Raw genomic sequence first — 20988 nt, 5'->3', positions numbered from 1 at the left:
TGAAGCTGATGGCTGCCCTGGGAAATTACTTTGAAGAGGTGAAGCCAAGGAGATGAATTCAAATCTATGCCATTTCTAATGCTCCTAAACTGTATTTTTTTTTTTTTTTTTTCTTCTCTCCAATGAAAGTGTAATGACAATAATGTAGGCTGCCAATCAACAATGGGAGTGACCTGTTGTATTTTATCAACAACCTGAAGTCCTGTCTGCAGATGTATTCTCAAGAAAACATGGATAATCATCTGTCCTGAAACAAATCGTCACATCTGTTGACTACTGTACTTGGACCCCTTTCACACTGATGCGCTTTACAGGCGCTACACCGCTAAAAATGGTGCCTGTAAAGAGCCGCTCCTGTCTCTCCAGTGTGAAAGCCCAAGTGCTTTCACACGAGCGGTGCACTTGCTGGACGTAAAAAAAAAAAAACTCCTGCAAGCAGCATCTTTGGAGCGGTGAAGGAGTAGTGTATACACCGCTCCTAAACTGCTCCTGCCCATTGAAATCAATATGTATTTTTTTATTTTAGGGTTACAACCACTTTATTGTCAAGAAGGGGAGTGGGTAGATAAGGTTTATTAACCGTGTTAATTATAATTAATTGTGGTGATCTCATATTTACCTCCCACATATACTCCTTTTACTTACCTGAACCCTGCCTTTGCAGCGATAGGGACTAGCACACCAGATCCAGCCGGTGTTGGGTCTTGATTGGAAAGATTGATAGCAGCACAGCCATTGGCTCCCCGCTGCTGTCAAATCCAATGACATAAGAGCCAGGGGCAGGGCTGAGTCCTGCGGTCTGTGTCAATGGACGCAGCAGTATAACATGGGAGCCCGTCCGAGTGCCCCTGGAAAGAGCGGCTCTCCAACGGGGCACTCGAGGGGGAGAAGCCAGGAGCTCCGCTGAGGGACCTCAGAAGAGGAGGATCGGGACCACTCTGCAAAACCAACTGCACAGAGGAGGTAAGTATGACGCATGCTTGGGTGTTTTTATTTTTTTATTTTTTCAACCTTTACATATCCTTTTAAGGCCCATTCACATGCACTTTCTTCTGAAGAGCAATCTGTGTTCGGAATGCTATTCAGAGCAATTGACAGGTGGCAGGGAGGTGGTGTTTTGCTTCCTCAATTCCTGGATTAACCACTTGAACCTAGCATTAGTGCACTGCAACTGCAAAGTGCTTGCTAAATGTGTTGGGTTTAATTCTTGCAGTGCCTGCAAAGGATCTTGGGTGCAGCAGGTGTACACCCCAGGCCTCTGCAGCTAAATGGGTTATGGGAAAGCGTGGCTCAATTGCAAAATCTCACGAGCTTTAATACATTTGGGGAAAAAAATTATCTGTGTTGTCCAAACTTAAGAGCAGCTTTGCCTGTGTTCCGTAGTAGAAATCCTCAGTTGTGAGATTAGGACCCATATTTCGATAACTGTCACATGCTGTGTAGTGAATGAAAGCTTTCAAAGACACTTGTAGTTCTACAGACATTGGACAGAATGTTGGATATCTGCAGTTTTTGTAATTTTTTGTTCTAGGAGGGAGTTTATTGGGTCATTATGGTTATTGGGTGGTAAATTTTAAACTTTCTGGCAGAAGCAGGATTCCATGTCTGTAAAGTACAGGAATAAATGTCAGTTCCCCTTAAATTGAATGTTGTAGTTGAACTCTATATGATGTAGATTGTACAGTTACAGGTCTATAGGCTCTGCTGCAGTTTTATGGCTCCAGGTGGACGGTTTTTCTTGTAGCCGACATTGTCCTCGAGTTTTTCTTTCTTCTCGGCTTCTTTCACCTCTCCTGTCATTCCTCTTACACTTGTCGCCAATTATTTCTGCTTCTCTACTACTAACTCCTTCCTTGCTCTATTTTACTCTGTTGCCACGCATAGCGCTTATTAAGCTTGGCCGGTATGTCTAAGTTAATATGGTTTTCTGACCACATGCTTACAGTCCAACACCAGGGCAAGCAAAAATTTTTGCGCAGCTCAGGGAAACTACATTTAATGACCTCCTTGTACGATTTTGTGTGGCTTTTCTATTACCCTGAAGGAATGCACTTGTTAGTTAAAGCATCAGCTATTCCAGCATTTCAAAATCTAAAAGCAGATATTGAGAAGTGAGAAACGTTTAGAGAAGTACGGAAAAGTGACAGAAGAATACAGATGAAGAAAAGCTGTCATGCATGAAAGATAAATGAATTCACAGAGCCGGATCAGACCCGGAGGGACAAAAGATTAGAGGACATTAGAATCCATTTACGGGGATGTTCTCAAAGGAACAAGTAGCTACAAGAAGATAAGGAAAAAACAACAGATGTCCTTCCTTGAGGACAATGATTTCTTCAGAAGTTCAGACCAGGAACTGAGAGCTTAAAGGAAACCTGTACTGCGGACGATATGTAGGCTGCCTTTTCTGACCCTCCTTCTGAAAATGCTAGTTTCCTGATTGTCACTGCTTTCAGAACTTTCTCAGTTACAGGCCTGGAACAAGCTTGCAGCCAATGAAGTCGGAGTTCCTGATCTGCTTAAGTGTTCCAGGCCTGTGACTCAACAGAATGAAACCATCAATTCAGCATGATTGCTAGACACAATTAGCTAATTTATTATGTAATTTCCCCCCCGGAGTGCCACAGTTGGCTTGTACATTTTGATATTTGTGTAATGATCATGGAATAGACCAAATCAACAATAACCTTTTTGATTTTGTAGCTTTTGGCTTTTCAAAAATCTATATTGAAGAGGATCTTTAACCAAAATGAAACATCACTTAAACACACTATTGTGGTCTGGCCGTTAACATGGGTTGGAGTGATGTGGTGTCCTTCATTCCGAACGAACGTGCTGTGTGCTTTCAAACAATGATAGATGGGCTTCCTATTTAAAATGATGGGTTCTCAGCACAGTTCACATCAACATACAACTGTAAAAAAGTCTGTATATTCAGTAAAGCATGCTTGTTATGTTCACTCTGGAACCCAGGGGGTTAATCTTCCAGATTGTGTAAAGGCTGTTCCTGTCTTCTCTGATCCACTTTCTTCCATAGTCCCCAATCCATCTGATAGTACAGAGCATTTCAGGTGCTCTGCACATGCTCAGTTTGGCGTGTATTGCAAGGGTTTGTTTTTGTATTTTTTTTTTTTTTCCCCTGGAAGGGTGCATGTGATGAGCACAGAGCCAATTGGCACTGTCCATACCCAGGAACTACAATTGTAGTTCCTGAAAAACTGGAGGTCCAGTTTTGAGACCCCTGGTTTAGATCAAATCATAATCATGTGTTAGGATAGCCCAGTTAGAGTCCAGACCTAAATCCAATTGAGAATCTGTGGCAAGAATTTGCTGTTCAGACACTCTGCATTCAATCTGACAGAGCTTGAGCTATTTTGCAGAGAAGAATGGGCTAAAAATTTGCCTCTCTATGTGCAAAGCTGGTAGAGACATCCCCAAAAAGACTTGCAGCTGTAATTGCACAGAAAGGTGGTTCTACCAAGTATTGACAGAGGGGGAGAACCATTTTATCATTTTCGTCCCTCTTCACAATTATGTGCCACTTGGTCTATCACATAAAGTCCCAATAAAATCTATATTTACGTTTTTTTCTTTGTAACGTGACAAAATGTGGAAAATTTCAAGGGGTATGAATGCTTTTTCAAGGCACTGTGTGTGTACGTATATGCAGGCATCCCGAGGAAAAAAACTGTCCAAATAGACCATCCGCTGCACCGCCATTGATGTCCTCCCTTCCCCCTCTGTGCGCCACAAGCGATTTAAGCCTCGCTTTCAGATCACTCTACTGCAAGATAGTCTTCCCTGTCATGATTGCAGACAAAGCGCTGAGAGTCGACAGTGTGGGGGATGGTCTATGTGGACAGCTTTACCTCGGATGCCTCCATACTTGGATGTGCCTCTTTAATCATCAATCATGTGAGTTGCTAAATGTTGTACCTTCATTAAATGTAACCATATTGCTACACTTAGAGGCGCCTCTCTTCTCTTTTTAGGCTCTGTAGCTCCTGCTAGATTTAGTTTCTAATCCTCTTGTGGAGCCTGCCATTTGTGGATGGACATTTTATGGTTACACAACCTATCGCATTGCTATACTATCTGTGTGTGTGTGTGTGTAACTTTTTTATTTATTTATTTATTTTTTATATGGACTATAAACTGAAGGAATTGTGAATAAATTGTGGAATGAATCATTTTGAGTTTCCATTATTTCTTATGGGGAAATTTGCTTTGAGATACAATTGCTTTGGATTACAAGCATGTTTTTGGTATGAATTATGCTTGCATTTGTGTGTGTGTGTGTGTGTATATATGTGTGTGTAATATTATATAGGGCTCGACAAACCCCAGGTCGCCAATGCAACCAGAAATCGCAACCTGGTGCCTAAGCTGCCACCAGCCCACTCACTATTGATGCCCCAGACATGCAGTGCATGAACACTGACTGCCGTCCTCCTCCACACTCAGCGGTGCCGCGCTACGTCTGTGAAACTGACAAGCAACGGAGAGAAGAGGATCTGTCAGATTTTAGCTTGATGACGGGGTGGGTGGGACCCGGCCAGGGTGGGCAGGACCCAGCAGCTATCAAATGCCAGCCAATGGGATCTGGGTGGGCCGCTACATGTATGTGGCCCCACTCCTCCTTTTCTTAAGCAGCCCAATCGTTTGCTGGTGTTAGCTGCTGAGCCCCGCCCGCCCATTCCGACATAAGCTCAATTCTGACAGCTCATCTGTTACATTTCAGTAACAGAGTGCTCCGTGTGAAACCTGCCACCACCAATCAGTGCCACCTGCTAGTGCCAACCAGTGCCACCGCCAATCAATACCACCTGCCACCACCAACCAGGGCCACCTGTCAGTGACAACTAGTGCCACCACCAACCAGGGCCACCTGTCAGTGACAACTAGTTCCACCACCAGCCAGGGCCACCTGTCAGTTACAACTAGTTCCACTGCCAGTGACAACTAGTGCCACTGCCAGCCAGTGCCACCTGCCAGTGCCAGCCAGTTACATCTGTTGCCAGCCTTACTCTTTCTGGTCAGCCCATAACCCTGATGTAACAGCGTTTCATTGGAGTTATTGACTGGGTGCTCCATTGTGAGTTGGGGAGTGAAAATGAGTGGCCTAACCCCGGGAGCTGACAATCCATACCAATCTAAAAAATGTGTGTGTGTGTGTATATATATGTATGTGTGTGTGTGTGTGTGTGTGTGTGTGTATATATGTATGTATATATATATATATGTATATATATATATATATATATATATATATATATATATATATATATATATATATATATATATATATATATATATTCATTTTTGTATATTTTTATTGGGGGAAGATGTTGTACCATTTTCTTTACTAGACCAGAAAGGCCAATCAATTTATAATTCTGATTGCAGTTGGGCTGAACAGAATGTACAGAGATTGTCAAGCACTCTTGATCTTTTTGTTTGAACTTTTGCCATGAACTAGCTCTCACCAAGCTGCAGTAGCACTTGGGGAATACTAAAGTGTCCTTTCAGTCCATATTCTCACCTTTTTCAACTTTGCCAGAGAGAATACTTTATCAGAACTGCATTTAAAACTTTATTTGTGGGGAGGGGGGGGGGGTTATAAATCATCATAGATCCTTCCCTTTTATTTATTTGATTTTTTTTTTTTTTTTTTTTTTTTTTTTTTTTTTTTTGGGCTTCCTACTCCAGTTGCAAGGTGACTGTGTTATTATTTCACAGAGGTTTTAAATCTTTTTTTTTTTTTTTTCTCCTTCCAAAGCCTAAAACATAAGTGCTATGGCGCATATGATCTCATGCTTATTACTATTGGTACAAATTGTATCTTGTATTACTGACTAAAAGCCAATTGTATGTAGTTTTTGAGAGGATAATACACTAGGGAGCTACTAGATCTACTAGAGGCCCTGGAGCCAATTTCGTTGTTTAGGGCCTCTAGTAGATTCTTCAAAGGAGTACATGGGAAATGTACTTGACACAGGGAACGTAGAAAGATCATCTTGTAACATTGCTCTAGCTGTCAGAGGGACAAAAGTTTGACTTTCTTTATTGGAGACTCAGTAATTCCTACTCGGACGATATATAACCCTTCCCCCCACTCAATCTCCGGTCTTGATTTCCATTTCTAAGATCTCTCATCTGGGATAATGGGAGATCTATGCTTGGGTAATCTGTCCTGGTTTCACTTTTTGGATTTTTAATTCAGTTAATATAGAGAATGCTGCAGAATGAGGAATGCTAAATTTGTGGCCTAAAGACAGAGATTGAGTTGGGTGTTAACATTACCTGACACTGACCACCTCATCACATAGAATTAATATCACCTTTTAGTGTGTAGACCACAAGTGGCCAATAGGTGGCCTGCAGAGCCCTCTGATGTGGCCTATGACCTCCTGCTCTGGGATAGTGGGTTGGAAATATCCCTGAGTGCAGGAGTTTTTGTGCCCTTTCAGAAAGATGTAATAGAAGTCTAAGGCAAGGAGCAGCTAACCCTCAGGAAATGTGCAGGTGCATCAGTGTGAACGCAGCCTTGCCCCTTTCACGCGATTGGCCAAAACAAGTCCCCCTTTCCGTTTTTTTTTTTTTGTTGTTTTCTTTCTTTTTTTGTGATTGAACAGTAGGTAAACATCCAGCGGGGTTTGGGCCCATGGAAAATGATGATCCTTTATTTAAAATCTTAATTTATGCTGTTCAAAATAAAAAGTGAAATTCTCAATTTTATTTCATTGTGGCCTGGGACCTGTTAAAGTCTTAAAGTCTTAAAGTGATTGTAAAGTCTAGTGTTATGCTTGCCTGCTCTGTGTAATGGTTTTGCACAGGGCAGCATGGATCCTCCTCTTCTCGGGTCCCTCTTTGGCTCTCCTGGCCCCTCCCTCCCTGTTGCATGCCCCCACAGCAAGGGGGCACCCGAGAGGAGTCGCAACTCCCTGTGTCCATTCAGATGCAGAGCTCCCGCCCCCCTCCCCTGATTGGCTAGCTGACTTTGACAGCTGTGGGAGCCAATGGTGCTCATGCTGTCCCAGCCAATCAGGAGGAGAGTCGTGGATGGCGTAGGCACTCGTGGACATCGCTGGGGAAAGATGGGGCTCAGGTAAGCAATTAGGGGGGCGGGGTCTGGGGGAGGCTGCTACACACAGGTATTTATCTTGATGCATAAAATGCATTTTGCAACTCCTTGTAAACTATCACCCTTTAAAACATCCCATTCAGTTTAAAATATAAATGAGATTATATATATATATATATATATATATATATATATATATATATATATATATATATATATATATATATATATATATATATATATATATATATATATATATATATATATATATATATTATAAAGTGATCACATTCCCTCTGTTCTCGGCTGCAATGACAGCTGGGGGGAGGAGAAGCAGCAGCACCCTGAGCTTGCCAGTCAATGGCTGAGCAGCGGGGGCCTGTCAGGACAAGTCTGATCATTGGATGAGAACTGACCATGTTGTGCTCTCCTGCTTGGTTTGGGCGGTTTTGAATGGTAAAGCAGAGGGACTAGCAGGAACATCAGATATTTCACACAAAGGAAGCAATGCAAATAAGATGCTCACTCATACAAGTACATGGTACAGCAACTACACATCAGGAATATGAAGTGTTGGGGTAACAAACGCTTTAAATGGCCCTCGCTCTTCAATAGGTCTTTACTTTAGATTGCCTGTAGTAGAATTTTCCTAATGCCGTATCTGTAAACCATACTAACTTAAATACGTTGCCTCCCCCTTTTTTTTTGGGTTGCTCAACAATGACCATCCTATTCATTAACTTTATTCTCTGTCATAGCAATTAGTGAAAATGTCTTTATCCATCACATGGCTACATAGTGAACATTGAAACCTTCAATTGACCTATTTCTGCCTTTTATGTATTTCAGGTCAATATGGGAACCCGTTGAATGATCACATTAGGCATTATGAAGGTTTAACTTATGACACAGACACCTTACACCAAAAACACCAACGTGCCAAGAGAGCTATATCCCACGAGGATCAGTTTGTACACTTGGATTTTCATGCTCATGGCAGGTAAGACGTGACATTGTATTATGCTTTGTGTCCTGGAAGTGGATACCTCCATACTTTGACCTTTGGGTAAATGGTCTCCTGTTTTTACTTAAATTTGGGGGGGAGGGGGAGGAGAGTCATTTAAAAGTAAGCATATATTGTTTTGACCAAAAAAAAATTGCTTGCAAATGATCATAATGTTCCAATCAATTAAAATCTATGCAGACTATGAAATGGCATTTATTAGTTAATATGCATTTTCCATTCTCCTGCAGAATAAATGCAAAGATGCCGTATATCGATCGACCGATGTTGTTAGTTTATTTATTCCCCCCCCCCCCATACTTTATATAGCGCTCACTTTTTTATAGCGATACTAAATGCACACGGTTTAATCTACATTTTCCCTTTTTATGTATGTGGATGACTTTTTTTTTTTTTTTTTTTCTCTAATTGATGTACAGCTGTCACATGACTAGGATCTTAACCTGTATGTAGGGAAACATAAGCAGGGAGGAGCTTCTAGTCCTCTGCTGGTCACATGTTTAAAAAAACCTTTGACAAAGTAAAAAAAAATTATATCTATAAACTTTGTTAATATGTCATACAAATGTTTGAAATCAAATCTGTATTTTGTGGAACTAACATGCTGTAGGTGGATTTCTGCCTTACAGGATTTCACACTCCTCCAGCCTGCATCTTTGAGTAAAAGGGAGGTGAAGCCTCCATTAATCTACAGATGTTCTCCTGCCCCGTTGTGTTTAGCTGGTTGGGGGGTAGTGGGCTGTCCTTTACTAAGCCCACAGGGTGGATTTGATTTAAATCCAGTCGATTTTTTTTATTTATTTTTTTTTTTTTTAAATCGCTAGTAAAAAGGGTTAATTGAAATGAACTTTTTAAATGCTAATTTAAACTGCTTTGCCGGCAGTTTAGAGGCACCGTCCATTGATTTCAATGTGCAGGGACGCTTTAGAAGTGATGTATTCACCATTCCTACAGTTCCTAAAAGATTTAATTTCATTTTAGTGATCATTATATAAAAATAATGAATGTCGGGGCCTTTTGGTGGGCGTGACTTTATTTTTTTGCATTCTTGGTCCCAGGCAGCACTATGTCTTGGGCCGGCACTGATTGTATTGCATATCCTTGTATTTGCTTAAACATCAATGTTTAGTAACTGAAGTGCATCAACAAAATATCTTTGAAAAAACAAACAAAATGACTTAAACTGAATATATCAACTGGGTCCACATTAAATAAATAAATAAATAAAAATTCTTCAAACACGGCCTTTCCTCACAGCACGTTTTCTAATGAGGTTTCATTTGGGCCACCAGGCCTTGTATCTGTTGCATTGCTTGCCTTTTCCACGCATGTCTGCTTTACCCATAGGTAGAGTAACTTCATTAAAATATTCCCAAACTGGGTCTCTTTTGGCCTGCTGCATTTTTTGCTCCTCAAGGGAGGAGAAAAAAGCACTACAAGCTATGTTCAGAAAAAAGATCACAATGTTTATAAGCTGCTTAGAAGGTTTCACTTTCATCTTTACTGCTTGCCCTTCCTCCTCACCAAAAGCCTGTTACAGATGCATTTTTCTCCACTCAGTTTGTAGTGTACATAGATTTGTAAAATAACGGGATAAAGAAATATTCGTGAACTTTGTTTTATCTCATGGTTACTGTGAAATTGTGTGAATGCATGTTATCTCAGCTTACATTCATTGAATGAATGAGTGAGTTTACCAAAAAATGTAAATATTGCAGAATATGCAGCCCAGTGTAAATGAGATCTGAGGTCTTTTTGACACCAGATCTCGTATTTTTTTTATTTTTTTTCTATTACAAGGGATGTTTACATTCCTTGTAATAGGAGTAAAAGTGAAGTGAGACAATTTTATTTCATTTTTTAAAGAACAGTATAAAAAAACTAAAAATAAAAAACATTTTTTAATGCGCCCCGTTCCGACGTGCTTGTGTGCAGAAGCGCATCTGTGAGTAGCGCCTGCATAGAAAACTGTGTTCAAACCACACAAGAGGTATCATCACGATCATTAGAGTGAGATAAATAATTCTAGCCCTAGACCTCCTCTGTAACTCAAAACATGCAGTGTGTAGGGTTTTTTAAACTGTCAACTACGGAGATTTTTAAGTGTAATAGTTTGTCGCCTTTCCATTACCGGGCACGTTTTTGAAGCGTGACATGCTAGGGATCAATTTACTCAAGATAACATTATCTTTCACAATAGAAAAAAATAAATTGGGCTAACTTTACTATCGTGTTTAAAGTGTTCCCCCCCCCCCCCCAAAAAAGTGCGCTTGTAAGACCGTTGCGCAAATACGATGTGACAAAGTATTGTAACCACCACCATTTTTTCTCTAGGGTGTTAGAAACGCCCAATTGTGCACCGGAGGGGGAGTGCAGACAAATGAGTGGAAGTTCCACTTTTGGGTGGAACTCCTCTTTAACTGGTTAATGTATCTATTTTTACTCCAGAAGCATTTTATCAAAATTTGATGATAAAACGTCTGATTTTTAAATCAAGAAAAAGTGTGTGTGTGTGTGTGTGTGTGTGTGTATAGATATATTATGGATAGATAGATAATATATTATCTATCTACACATAATATATCTATGTGTAGATAGATAGATATATTATGTGTAGATAGATATAATATAAAAATTCTCCCCCCATATACATTTTTATATGATCCACTCTGTATAGTCACACTGGTTTCTCAGATGTGATTGGGAGGGAATGATCAGCATAGACCATCACGGCTCCAAAATCCCTAGCTGACATTATGGGGACAAATTGTTCTATAGGACGTGGCACTGCTCCATCTTTAAGACCCCTGCAGTGCTATCCTGTGATGGAGTCTTGGTATACTTTTTGATTATGGGGACATGAGCAGAAGGGTCAACCAGGTTTTCTGCAGAATACATAAAGCAAATCTTACTGACCGGGTGGTTATGAACAGCATGCAATACACCATTTATTGATGGTGTGTGTGTGTGTGTGTGTAATTTTATTTTTGTGATGTGGGTTTAGTGACCCTTTAAGAACCTGTCAAAAGCAGTCGAAATGAAATTTCAGTTGCCTATGTACATTTTTTCCTTTTTTTATTCTGTGCGTGTTGCAGCAATTTGCTCCCCCCTCTAAAAGTACATTTTTTAATAATTTTGAGAATCGATTAGTCTGCTTATTTGATGTAAGTCTGCAAATACTGTATTGGCTAGTCACCATTGTGCTCAAGGGTTTTTTTTTTTTTTTTTTTTTATTTTTTTTAAAGCCTTCTCTGTACTTTAACCTATCGTTTCTCATTTCTGCCATAAAAAATAACCCTCTGTTCTTTTCATCAAGCCTTTTCATGAAGCCAATATCTGCACAAACAGACTGGAGGAACATATGATGTTAGTAACCTGCAACAAGATTGAATGGGACAGATCTAAGCAGTCTATTACAGTGCATTTAATGGCTTCATCAAATTATTTAGTAATGCATTATCACGTTAAAACACATGCGTGATGCCGAAATTAGATAAAATGCACTCTCTAATGGAAGAAGGGATCATTTTAGATGGGGGAAAATATGCTGTTCTATTTGTTTTGTAATTTTATACAAAACCAGTAGTTTTAGGCTTTGGTGGTTTAGTTTGACGTCTTTTGAAAAGATCAATTCAGTTTTGTCTTGAGCTTCAACAAAACCTGTGTTTTTTGGTTTTGTGTGTTTTTTTTTAAATTTTATTTTAGGCCACACACACGCACACGCACACGCACACGCACATGCACACCTTCCTCTTTTTAGCCCATCGGAGCACCAGAAATCCTGACAGGAAAAGATGTTCTTAATAAAGGATCTAAATTGTAAGTTCTAATGAGAAGTGCCCTCTGATTCCTCTTGTACCAAATTGTAATGTAACCGTAATATCTGCCTTCGTTGTTGTCACCATATAAATCCTGTATAATAAAAGCTGTGCGGTGCACACATGTTTAGGTGCATTTAGTGTTTGTGTATTGTATGGGCCAAAATCTGTTTCTTCTGGTCATTGGAATTCATGTGGGTATATAACAAGTGTAGCACTCGCAAACTCAAAACTTAAAGGTGCAAATAAATGGTAATGAAAAATATTCCTATGAATCGCCAAGATCTTACCACCAATGTCTCCCATCCAAGTACTAACCAGGCCTTACCTTGCTAAGCTTCTGACATCAGACTAGATCGGGCACATTCCAGGTGGTGTGGGCTGTAGGAGGTGATGGCCTGAGGAGCTCACCCCAACACTTTAAGGTCTCCCAGGTTTCTTTAGTCACACACGAGGCTTAACAATTAATGCCACCTTCCATCAGTCAGACTCACCCAGGATTTTGCAGTCAATTGTCACCTTGTACATCCACAACTTGCAGGGAACCACTGCACCACAGGAAATGAGATCCACAGGACCGATGAACGTGTAAGATACTCCACATTAAAACCGCACATAAAAAGGAAAATATCAAGTCTAAGCAATTACAAATGTCCGGAAGTAACACAGCTTATCACATGGTAAATAAACATGGCATTCCAGCATCAAAGATGGCTGCTGTTTCTTTGCACATGCTCAGTAGCATGTATCTGGGTCTGCCCTAGTCACAAATGCAATCATTAAGGGAATGCATAGATGCGTCTAGCGTTTAGGTATGTTCATTGGGTTTTCTGCTCTTCGGCTCCTCTCCTGAATGCTCTTATAGTGTGCGATTTTGTTTTTTCATAAATGCTCCTCTTCTACTCCTGTAAATGCCTGTGTTGATGGGCACCTAGGCTTGCACAGAGGTGATTTAACAGGTTGAAAATAAAGCGCCCAAAGCCTGTAACGGCTGTGCTTTTTTTTTTTTTTTTTTTTTTTTTTTTTTTTTTTTTTTTCTTAAAGCTTTGTGTGCATTAGCCCTGATGGCTCCCAAATTCCGCCATAGTTTTAGTTTTCTCAGTCTGTAACCATCATGTTTTTTATGTTGGCAAGAATGTTGGTTGCATAGCGCAGTCATTTAGGAAGTTGTATGCTTGGTTTTGTGTAGGTATGAACCCACAAAACAGCTCATCAGTTAATGCTATCGGTATCTACAGAAGGCGCTCTGTTGATCACCTGCTGAAATAAAATTGTGTCCTAGTTATAAACTTGGAGTGGTATTGCTTATCTATACTGGCCATTAAATGTGTATCCAGAGGAAGTAACGTACACATTTGTGCTCATGGAAGGAAGCGGGTAGCACTGTTTAGACTCACTAGCAGGGCTGCTGATGGGGCAGGGAAAATGGCTAACTGGGCCCAATTTGGACATTTTCACTTAGGGGTGTACTCGCTTTTGTTGCCAGCGGTTTAGACATTAATAGCGCTGCGAGTTATTTTGAGGAGACAGCAAATTTACACAATACAAGCTGTACACTCACTACTCTACATTGTAGCAAAGTGTAATTTCTTCAGTGTTGTCGCATGAAAAGATATAATAAAATATTTACAAGAATGTGAGTGGGGGTACTCACTTATGTGAGATTGTGTGTGTGTGTGTGTGTGTATATATATATCATATTTTTTATTATTATTTTTTCCCCCGCATGCACTCATATAGAACTTTCACTCTCCAGACTGCATTCACTAGCTTTGAAAGGGGTCCGTGGATTGCATTGCGGCTGAAAGCTATCTGCCTCGGAGCGCCTGTTATCTGTGTGCTGGAATTTCATCTGTACACGTAGCCCCAGGGAGGGGCGGTAGAAGGCGCTTCTTTTATGAACGGTTTGTGTTGCCTGACTCTGGCAAGGATTCTAAAACCATTAGTGTGGTGTTTCCTTACCTTTCCCATGATATAAAGGACTTGTACACGCTGAGAAAATGATTATACATTTCTCAATGTAATATTTGATGTCTCCTGTATTCAGCTGGTGTTTTTTAAATCTTTTTCGCGAATACACAGCTTTGTCTAGCATTGCGGCAACCACAAGTACTGCTTTGTTTTGGTGTTCTTGTTTTGGCCTTGAACATCTCCGTTCGCTATATTGTGTCTTTGTTGCACGAATAAATACATTCTGTTTCTATCTGTCAGGAAGAATGGATGAATAGCTTTGTCACTGTGGATGTTGTCTAAAAGAAAATTGTGTCAGCCTAACTTGCCTGAAATACAAAGGAAGTACGCTCTCAGCTCCATATCAAACTTCTGAACTCTGCATTATACAGCCTTGCAGTGTGGGATTGAGTTAGTTGGATGTCATTTTTAATTGAACTTCTATTTTATGTAGAAACAACTAGTATATATATATATACATAAACAGATATGTGGATGGCATTCCAGAGATTGCAGTACACAAAGGAGGCGTATTGACTTCTTTTAAAGGGACAGTTGTGGTGTATAAAATTTCCCCAGAGTCTTATTTGGTATCTGGAACATAGTTTGCTTTAGGTAAAAAGGTATGTATATTTATTTTTTTTATTTTTATTTTCTTTTTTTTTTTTTCTTTTCATTTTTTTCTTTTTTTTTTCATTTTTATTTTTATTTTATTTTTATTATTATTTTTTTTTCTTTTTCTTTTTATTTATTTTTTTGACTTGATAAGCAATGTCTTGACATACAAGTAGACAAGGCACAACATTTAGCAATTCACACAGTTGATGACTGCAGGGTAGTCTTCCCGGTCACAATTGCAGACTGACAGCGGTGAGAGCCAGCAATGTGGGGGATGGTCTATGTGGACAGCTTTACCCCGGATGCCTGCATACTTAGATGTGCCTCATTTTAATAATCAACCATGTGCATTGCTAAATGTACCTTCACTAAATGTAATTATATTGCTAAACTTAGAGGAGCCTCTTATTTTTTTCTATACTCTCTAGTTCCTGTTGGATTTTGCTTCTAATCCCCCTGTGAAGGCTGTCATTTGTAGATGGACATTTTATGGTTACACAACCTATCGCATTGCTATAATCTTTTTATATGGACTATAAACTGAAAGACCTAGGAATAAATGGTTGTGGAATAAATTATCTGAGTTTCCATTATTTATTTCTTATGGGGAAATTTGCATTGATATAGAAGTGCTTTGGATTACAAGCATGTTTGCCGAACAAATATGCTCGCAAGTTTTACTGCATGTCTTTGGTCAGAATGTGAGACGCTCATCTTGCTAAATGGCTTTTGCTAAACTGAGACCTGCTTGTAAAAATCAAATGTTAACTCTGTCCAGTAAATATCCTACATCTAGTGGATCATACTCTTGCTGTAATGGCTCTTTAGTGGATGTACTAGAGTATCAGGACAACCATGAAATTCATTCAGGGTGCCATGTGTGGGTTTGTCAGGGGTGCCTTTATGCAGAGGCACCCCTAATGTTCGCTTAATGCATATATGCAGTGTCGCGTAAGACTTTCTTCTTATTCAATAGGTTTATTGATTTTATAGAGTAGTATAACAGGAGGAAGACATTTGGGTTACAAAGGAAATGAGCAATCTAGCCAAGAGGCCAACATATACACAGTAAATATATCCGAAACATATTTGGTAATCCAATCGCAATTCAACCCATTAAAAGTAGCTGTCTCAAACTAACCAATATCTGAAGTTAAATGTCAATAGGACATGGATAAGCCGATAACCGTACAGGCTGCTGTAGAGGGTAATAATTAACACATGTTTAGCCATTGCTTTGAGCAGTTCACTAGCATGTCCAAATGCCTTTTTAAATAGAGGTGAAAAATAATGGAAGACTAGGGAGTGTCTGAGGGGAAAGGGGGGTAAGTTCCTGGGGGTTCACTAAGTAGCAGCGTAAAAGATTAGTTTTTTTTTTTTGTTTTTTTTCCCCTCAAGGGGCCAAGAGGAGTCGGTTGGAACAAGAGTGATGTCAAAGTGATGAGGGAGATGGTGCTCCACCTATGGCTGTCAAACGTTTGTTCATTTTGCAACTGTCCTGTAATATTGCCTCCAATTTTGGCATTGATCAAGGCTTGCGTCACTCTATTCTTGGTTTCTATCAAAATAAGTGAGGAGGATTTCCATGCTTCAATTTTTTCACAACCCACTGTAAAAACTTAAATTGGACTGAGATTTTCCAGTCGTTGCTGCAATAGAGCTATTAGCAGGTTGGGGTGGAGTGGTGTCCAAAGCACTGTTGATAGAATGGAAAAAGGAAAAAAAAAACCCATCCGTACAATGGGACATGGTGAGTGCCGAAAACCCCTGCATTTGTGAAGCATGACAGGTAGGAAGGGACGTGTTTTGATATCCTGGCAGGGACCAAATACCCATCAAAAATTTGTCGTTTGCCTCCAGGGAGACAGTGTTTTGTGTTGCAGATTTGATATTTGACCATATTGTCACCCAGTCCTCTGATGTCACTGTGCCTCCAAGGTCCGTTTCCCATTTACGTAACCTGTGGGATTGCAACCAGATTTTCCTAAGATTTGTTGATACAGGGTAGAGATAATCCCTAAAGCATGAGGATCCCATTTACAGAAGTGATCAAAAGTCATCAGCGTATCTATGGCTTGGCCTTGTCTCCAGTTTGGAACATAAAAATGCTTTAAGCTGTAAATACTGGAGGTTGTGAGCTTCTTGGATATCTGGAGACATTTTTTTTAAATGTCTTTTTTGATAGTCCAAATGACAATCTTATCAAGTTCAGACACCCAGGGTTGGAAAGAGGAAGGAGAAGTGAAAGCTGGATAAAAAGATGGGTTTTTAAGGTAGGAAAGTAAGAGAAGATGTGGTAAAAAAAGGGACCTGCTGAGGTTTTAAGTCTATCCCATATTACTAGAGAGAGTTTCCATATACAGGGGGTTTCCGGGTTACAAGCAAACTAGGGACTGTAGGTTTGTTAAGTTGAATCTGTAAGTCGGAACAGGTAAAATTTTTTTTTTTTTTTTTTTTTTTAAGTGTAGCTCCAGCCAAAAAATCTATTTTTAAGCTTTTTGGATAACATAGGGAAATGTTATCACCCCTGTAACATTTGTTTAGCTGTCTTTGCCCCTGTACAGAAGATGTCGCCTCACTTTCTGTCCCAATGATAATTGGATTTAGAAAATTTTGGGCTCTTGGGGAAACGAGGATTGGTGATAAAGCTTCAGTGGAGACTCCTTTTTGCCATAACTTACAGGAGAGAATTTCCCTTCCTAGAGGTAGATTTCCTCTTAATTCCTGTTATCTCCCTCCGTTTGTAAGTAGGGCTCATTTGTAAGTCGGATGTTAGTAAGTAGGGGGCCCCTTGTAAGGGGGCTTTCTTCTGTTGAGTGACATATATGCGTTGTTTTTGTGCTGTAAGTTCATTGTCTTGTGCCCCCCCCCCCCCCCCCCCCCCCCAGCATGGAGACTAAGCTGTCGCTGACCATGTTTAATCTCTGAGTAACAGGGATCAGATCCTAATTTTTGTGATCTGACAATGACGATTATCATTAGTGCTACAACGTGCCTCTGAACAATTTTTTTTTCCTCTGAAGAGAAAAAGATGCAGCCAAGTGTTTGTAAAGATTTATCTTTTTTTTTTTTTTTTTTTTTTTTACCTTACTGCAATCTCTGTAGTAAGGTAAAAAAAAAAAACACCTGCATGCAGCGCTCGCTCCCTCGCCCCCCAGGTTACAAACAAGATGGCATCTAAGTTTGTTAAATTGAATCCAAGTTGGAACAGGTACTTTTTTTTTATTTTTTTAATTATTCAAAGCATGTCTTACCAAGCTTTGTGCAATGGATTTGCAGAGAACATCCCTAATCCTCCTCTTCCTCCTCCTGGGGTCCACCACTGGTGCTCTTGGCTCCTGCCCCCTTCTAAATGCTTGTATATAGTCGTGTCCTGTCCATTTTGCAAGTGTGAATGTGGCCTTGGGTAGGGGAGGAAGTTTTATTATGTGGTGTTGCTGTGAGTGTTAAAATGAAAAAGCAAAAAGATTCTTGGCCCTACTATACAAAAACGACAAACGCGTATTATCCTCATGTACATCAGGCTTAAGATTTTCTCAAATCGCCTTTCAGGACAACCCCGGAGAGAGTGTAGCTCCACCTTGCAATTAGGAAACACATGCCCACTTTAAAAACACCTCCTCTTCCTCCATGGCTTCAGTTATTGTGTTTCCTCCTTGGAGGAAGCATGTGCCTGAACCAGGGAGAGCTACACTCTCTGCAGGAGTAAGGCTTACCTTTCGTTGCAGGTTGTTTTTTTTGACCCCCAGCAGCATCTCCACGGGGAGAGGACTCCTGGAGCTCCTGGTCCCGCCATCTCACGGGAGTAAGGACCCTCGGAGTGCCGGCGTCGGGTGCCCGGTGTCCGCTGGTTAGCGCAGGGAGGGCTCTGTTGCTGGCGGAGGCCGCTGCAGGTCAGCGGCATGGCTCCGTTTTCGGCGCCGGGTCCCAGGCGGCGACGGCGTCGTTCATGGTGACGCGCGGGCGCTCTGAGGGGGCGTGGCGCCGTGGTTCAAGCGCCTGGAACGCAGGGATCATGGGGCGGGTCAGGTGACCGCGTGCTTCCGCTTCCGGCCGGCCCTGATTACGCGGCGGCTGGGAAAATTTAAAACGACAGAGCTGTTTGTGATAGCTGCCTCACTCAAACGATGGAAGAGTGTAAGCCAGCTATGGCGGAGACAGGCGCCCCTAGCACCGGTCCAGCCCAGGTACGTAAGGTGCACTGGCACCCTCTGCTTTACTGTTGGGCTATGTCTTTGTCTGTTCCCCCCTCTTGGGGGCCTGTCGCTGCAGGTCAGAGGTGGACTTCGCTCTGACCTTTTGCAGCCTAGTTCTGGGGTCTCACTAGTGGTCTGTTTGGTGGGTCTCTGCACTGGCTTGGTGTTAAGCAACTGGTTGTTGAGAGCTTTTAGTGAGTTAAACCTGTATGTCGTTTCAGGAAAAATCACTAGGAAAAGCTAGACCAGGTCAGAGAAAATGTCCTTCTTGCAAGACCCCCCTCAGAGATTCATGGCAGAAGGCAATGTGCAGAAATTGTATCAGAGAATTGGTGAAAGAGGAAACATCTCAACAATATAAGGATTTGTTTTCTTCGGTTAAAGAGCTGACAAACTCCTTGAGTTCAGTCAGGTCCATCCTGATACAAAACCCTCCCGCACAGACCGAGACTCAGAACTTACCGCCCAGCCCCAGGGCGTCGTCATCCAGACAGGTGGAAACTGAAGAGTCTGGAGACGAAGGGGGTAGTACTCTCATCTCCTTCAGGGATTCTGAGGAGGAGGAAGAGGAAGAAGATAGCAGGGGCTCCAAATTCAAGCTATCACTAGAGGAAGTAGATGATATTCTAAAAGCAATCTACACTACTCTAGAAATTCAAGAAGAAAAAGTACAACTGTCAGTTCATGACAAAATGTACCAGGGGTTGGACGAAACAAAACGGAGAGTTTTTCCAGTCCACAGGGTCCTCTCAGACTCAGTGAGAAAGGAGTGGAAGGACCCAGAAAAAGCCCCTTTCTTCTCTAAAGCTCTCAAGAGAAGGTTTCTCTTCGAAGATAAGGACTCAGAGGTTTGGAACAAAAAACCCAGAGTCGATGCAGCTTTCTCGCAGGTATCCAGACGAACGGATCTAGCCTTTGAGGATATGGGGATCCTTAAAGACCCAATGGACAAAAAAGCTGACTCCATCCTTAAAAAAGCTTGGGATGCTGCGTCAGTCAGTCTAAAACCAGCAATGGCAGCTACGGTGGTGGCCAGGAATCTGGAATGTTGGATAGAGAAGCTGAAGAGCCATATTGAGGCGGGGACACCCCGCAAGGATCTCTTAGAGTCCTTTCCACTGATCCTGAATGCAGTCAAATACATGGCGGATGCATCAGCAGAATCGGTTAAACTGGCCGCTAGGTCTTCGGCTCTTGTAAATTCAGCCAGGAGAGCAGTTTGGCTGAAAACATGGTCTGGGGACACTGCTTCTAAGGTCAAGCTGTGTGGTCTTCCCTTCTCGGTGACTTGCTCTTTGGTCCCGATTTAGAGTCTGTGCTGGATAGAACAGCCGATAAAAAGAAGGCTTTTCCAGTTAAGAAAAAGCAGAATGCCAAAAAGAATTTTCGTGCTTTTCAGCAGTCCCATAAAAAAGACCAGGAGCGCAAGAGCAGATGGGGTTCACAGAAGGGCAAAGGCAAGGGTGGAGTCCTCTTTAGATCTCCCCCAGAGCAGTCCCCTAAGAGCAAGTGACAATATCTCCCCAGTGGGGGGGAGACTGTCAGCTTTTCGCGAACAATGGAACAGGCTGTCTCCAAATCTGTTCGTGAAGAGCGTTGTCGATCAGGGGTACAGGTTGGAGTTTTCAGAACTACCCCCGAGCAGGTTTTACGTGACAACATTGCCAAGGGATCAGGAGAAGGCCTCTGCAATGAAGCTTTTGTTACAGGAGCTGATACAGCAAGAGGTTCTGATTCAAGTCCCAGTAAACCAGCAGGGCGGGGGTTTTTATTCACATATTTTTCTGGTGAAAAAACCCTCAGGGAAGTACCGTCTAATCCTGAATCTGAAATTCCTGAACAGGTTCATTCGGTACAAACATTTCAGGATGGATACAATTTTCTCCATCACAAAGCTGTTGACCCCAGAATGCTTCATGGCATCCCTGGACCTAAGGGATGCCTACCTTCATATACCAATTCATCAGGCATCGCAACAGTTCCTGCGCCTGGCATTGAAGGTGGGGAGTTCGGTATGGCACCTCCAATTCAGGGCTCTGCCGTTCGGACTCTCGTCCTCTCCCAGGGTCTTTACGAAGATTATGGCAGAGGCTTTGGAGCCCCTGAAATTGAAGGGGATTCCAGTCGTCCCTTACCTGGACGACCTTTTGTTTTTTGCAGACTCCAGGGAGCAGGTCCTAGTCAATCTCCAGAGGGCCCAGTCTCACCTCGAGGGCCTGGGATGGCTTCTAAATCTAGAGAAGTCAATCCTGACCCCCCTCACAGGAAATGAAATTTCTGGGGTATACATTAAATTCG

At 41.5% G+C, this 20988-nt stretch overlaps 1 protein-coding gene across 2 annotated transcripts in view; it reads left to right on the top strand.

Annotated features, from left to right (window-relative positions):
• ADAM10 (ADAM metallopeptidase domain 10) overlaps positions 1–20988 on the top strand; it is a 256301-nt gene that overhangs the window by 95246 nt on the left and 140067 nt on the right. For both annotated transcript variants that reach the window (XM_077471107.1, XM_077471108.1), the window contains exon 2: positions 7934–8084. In XM_077471107.1, the coding sequence (XP_077327233.1) occupies positions 7934–8084 (151 nt within the window). The remainder of the gene's footprint in view (positions 1–7933; positions 8085–20988) is intronic.

This window comes from Lithobates pipiens, unplaced genomic scaffold (assembly GCF_037356315.1).
Source record: "Lithobates pipiens isolate NorthernLeopardFrog02 unplaced genomic scaffold, aLitPip1_a1.2 Scaffold_8, whole genome shotgun sequence".
Lineage (NCBI taxonomy): Eukaryota > Metazoa > Chordata > Amphibia > Anura > Ranidae > Lithobates > Lithobates pipiens.
Note: the sequence above shows the minus strand (reverse complement) of the source record. Positions and strands in the feature narration are given on the sequence as shown.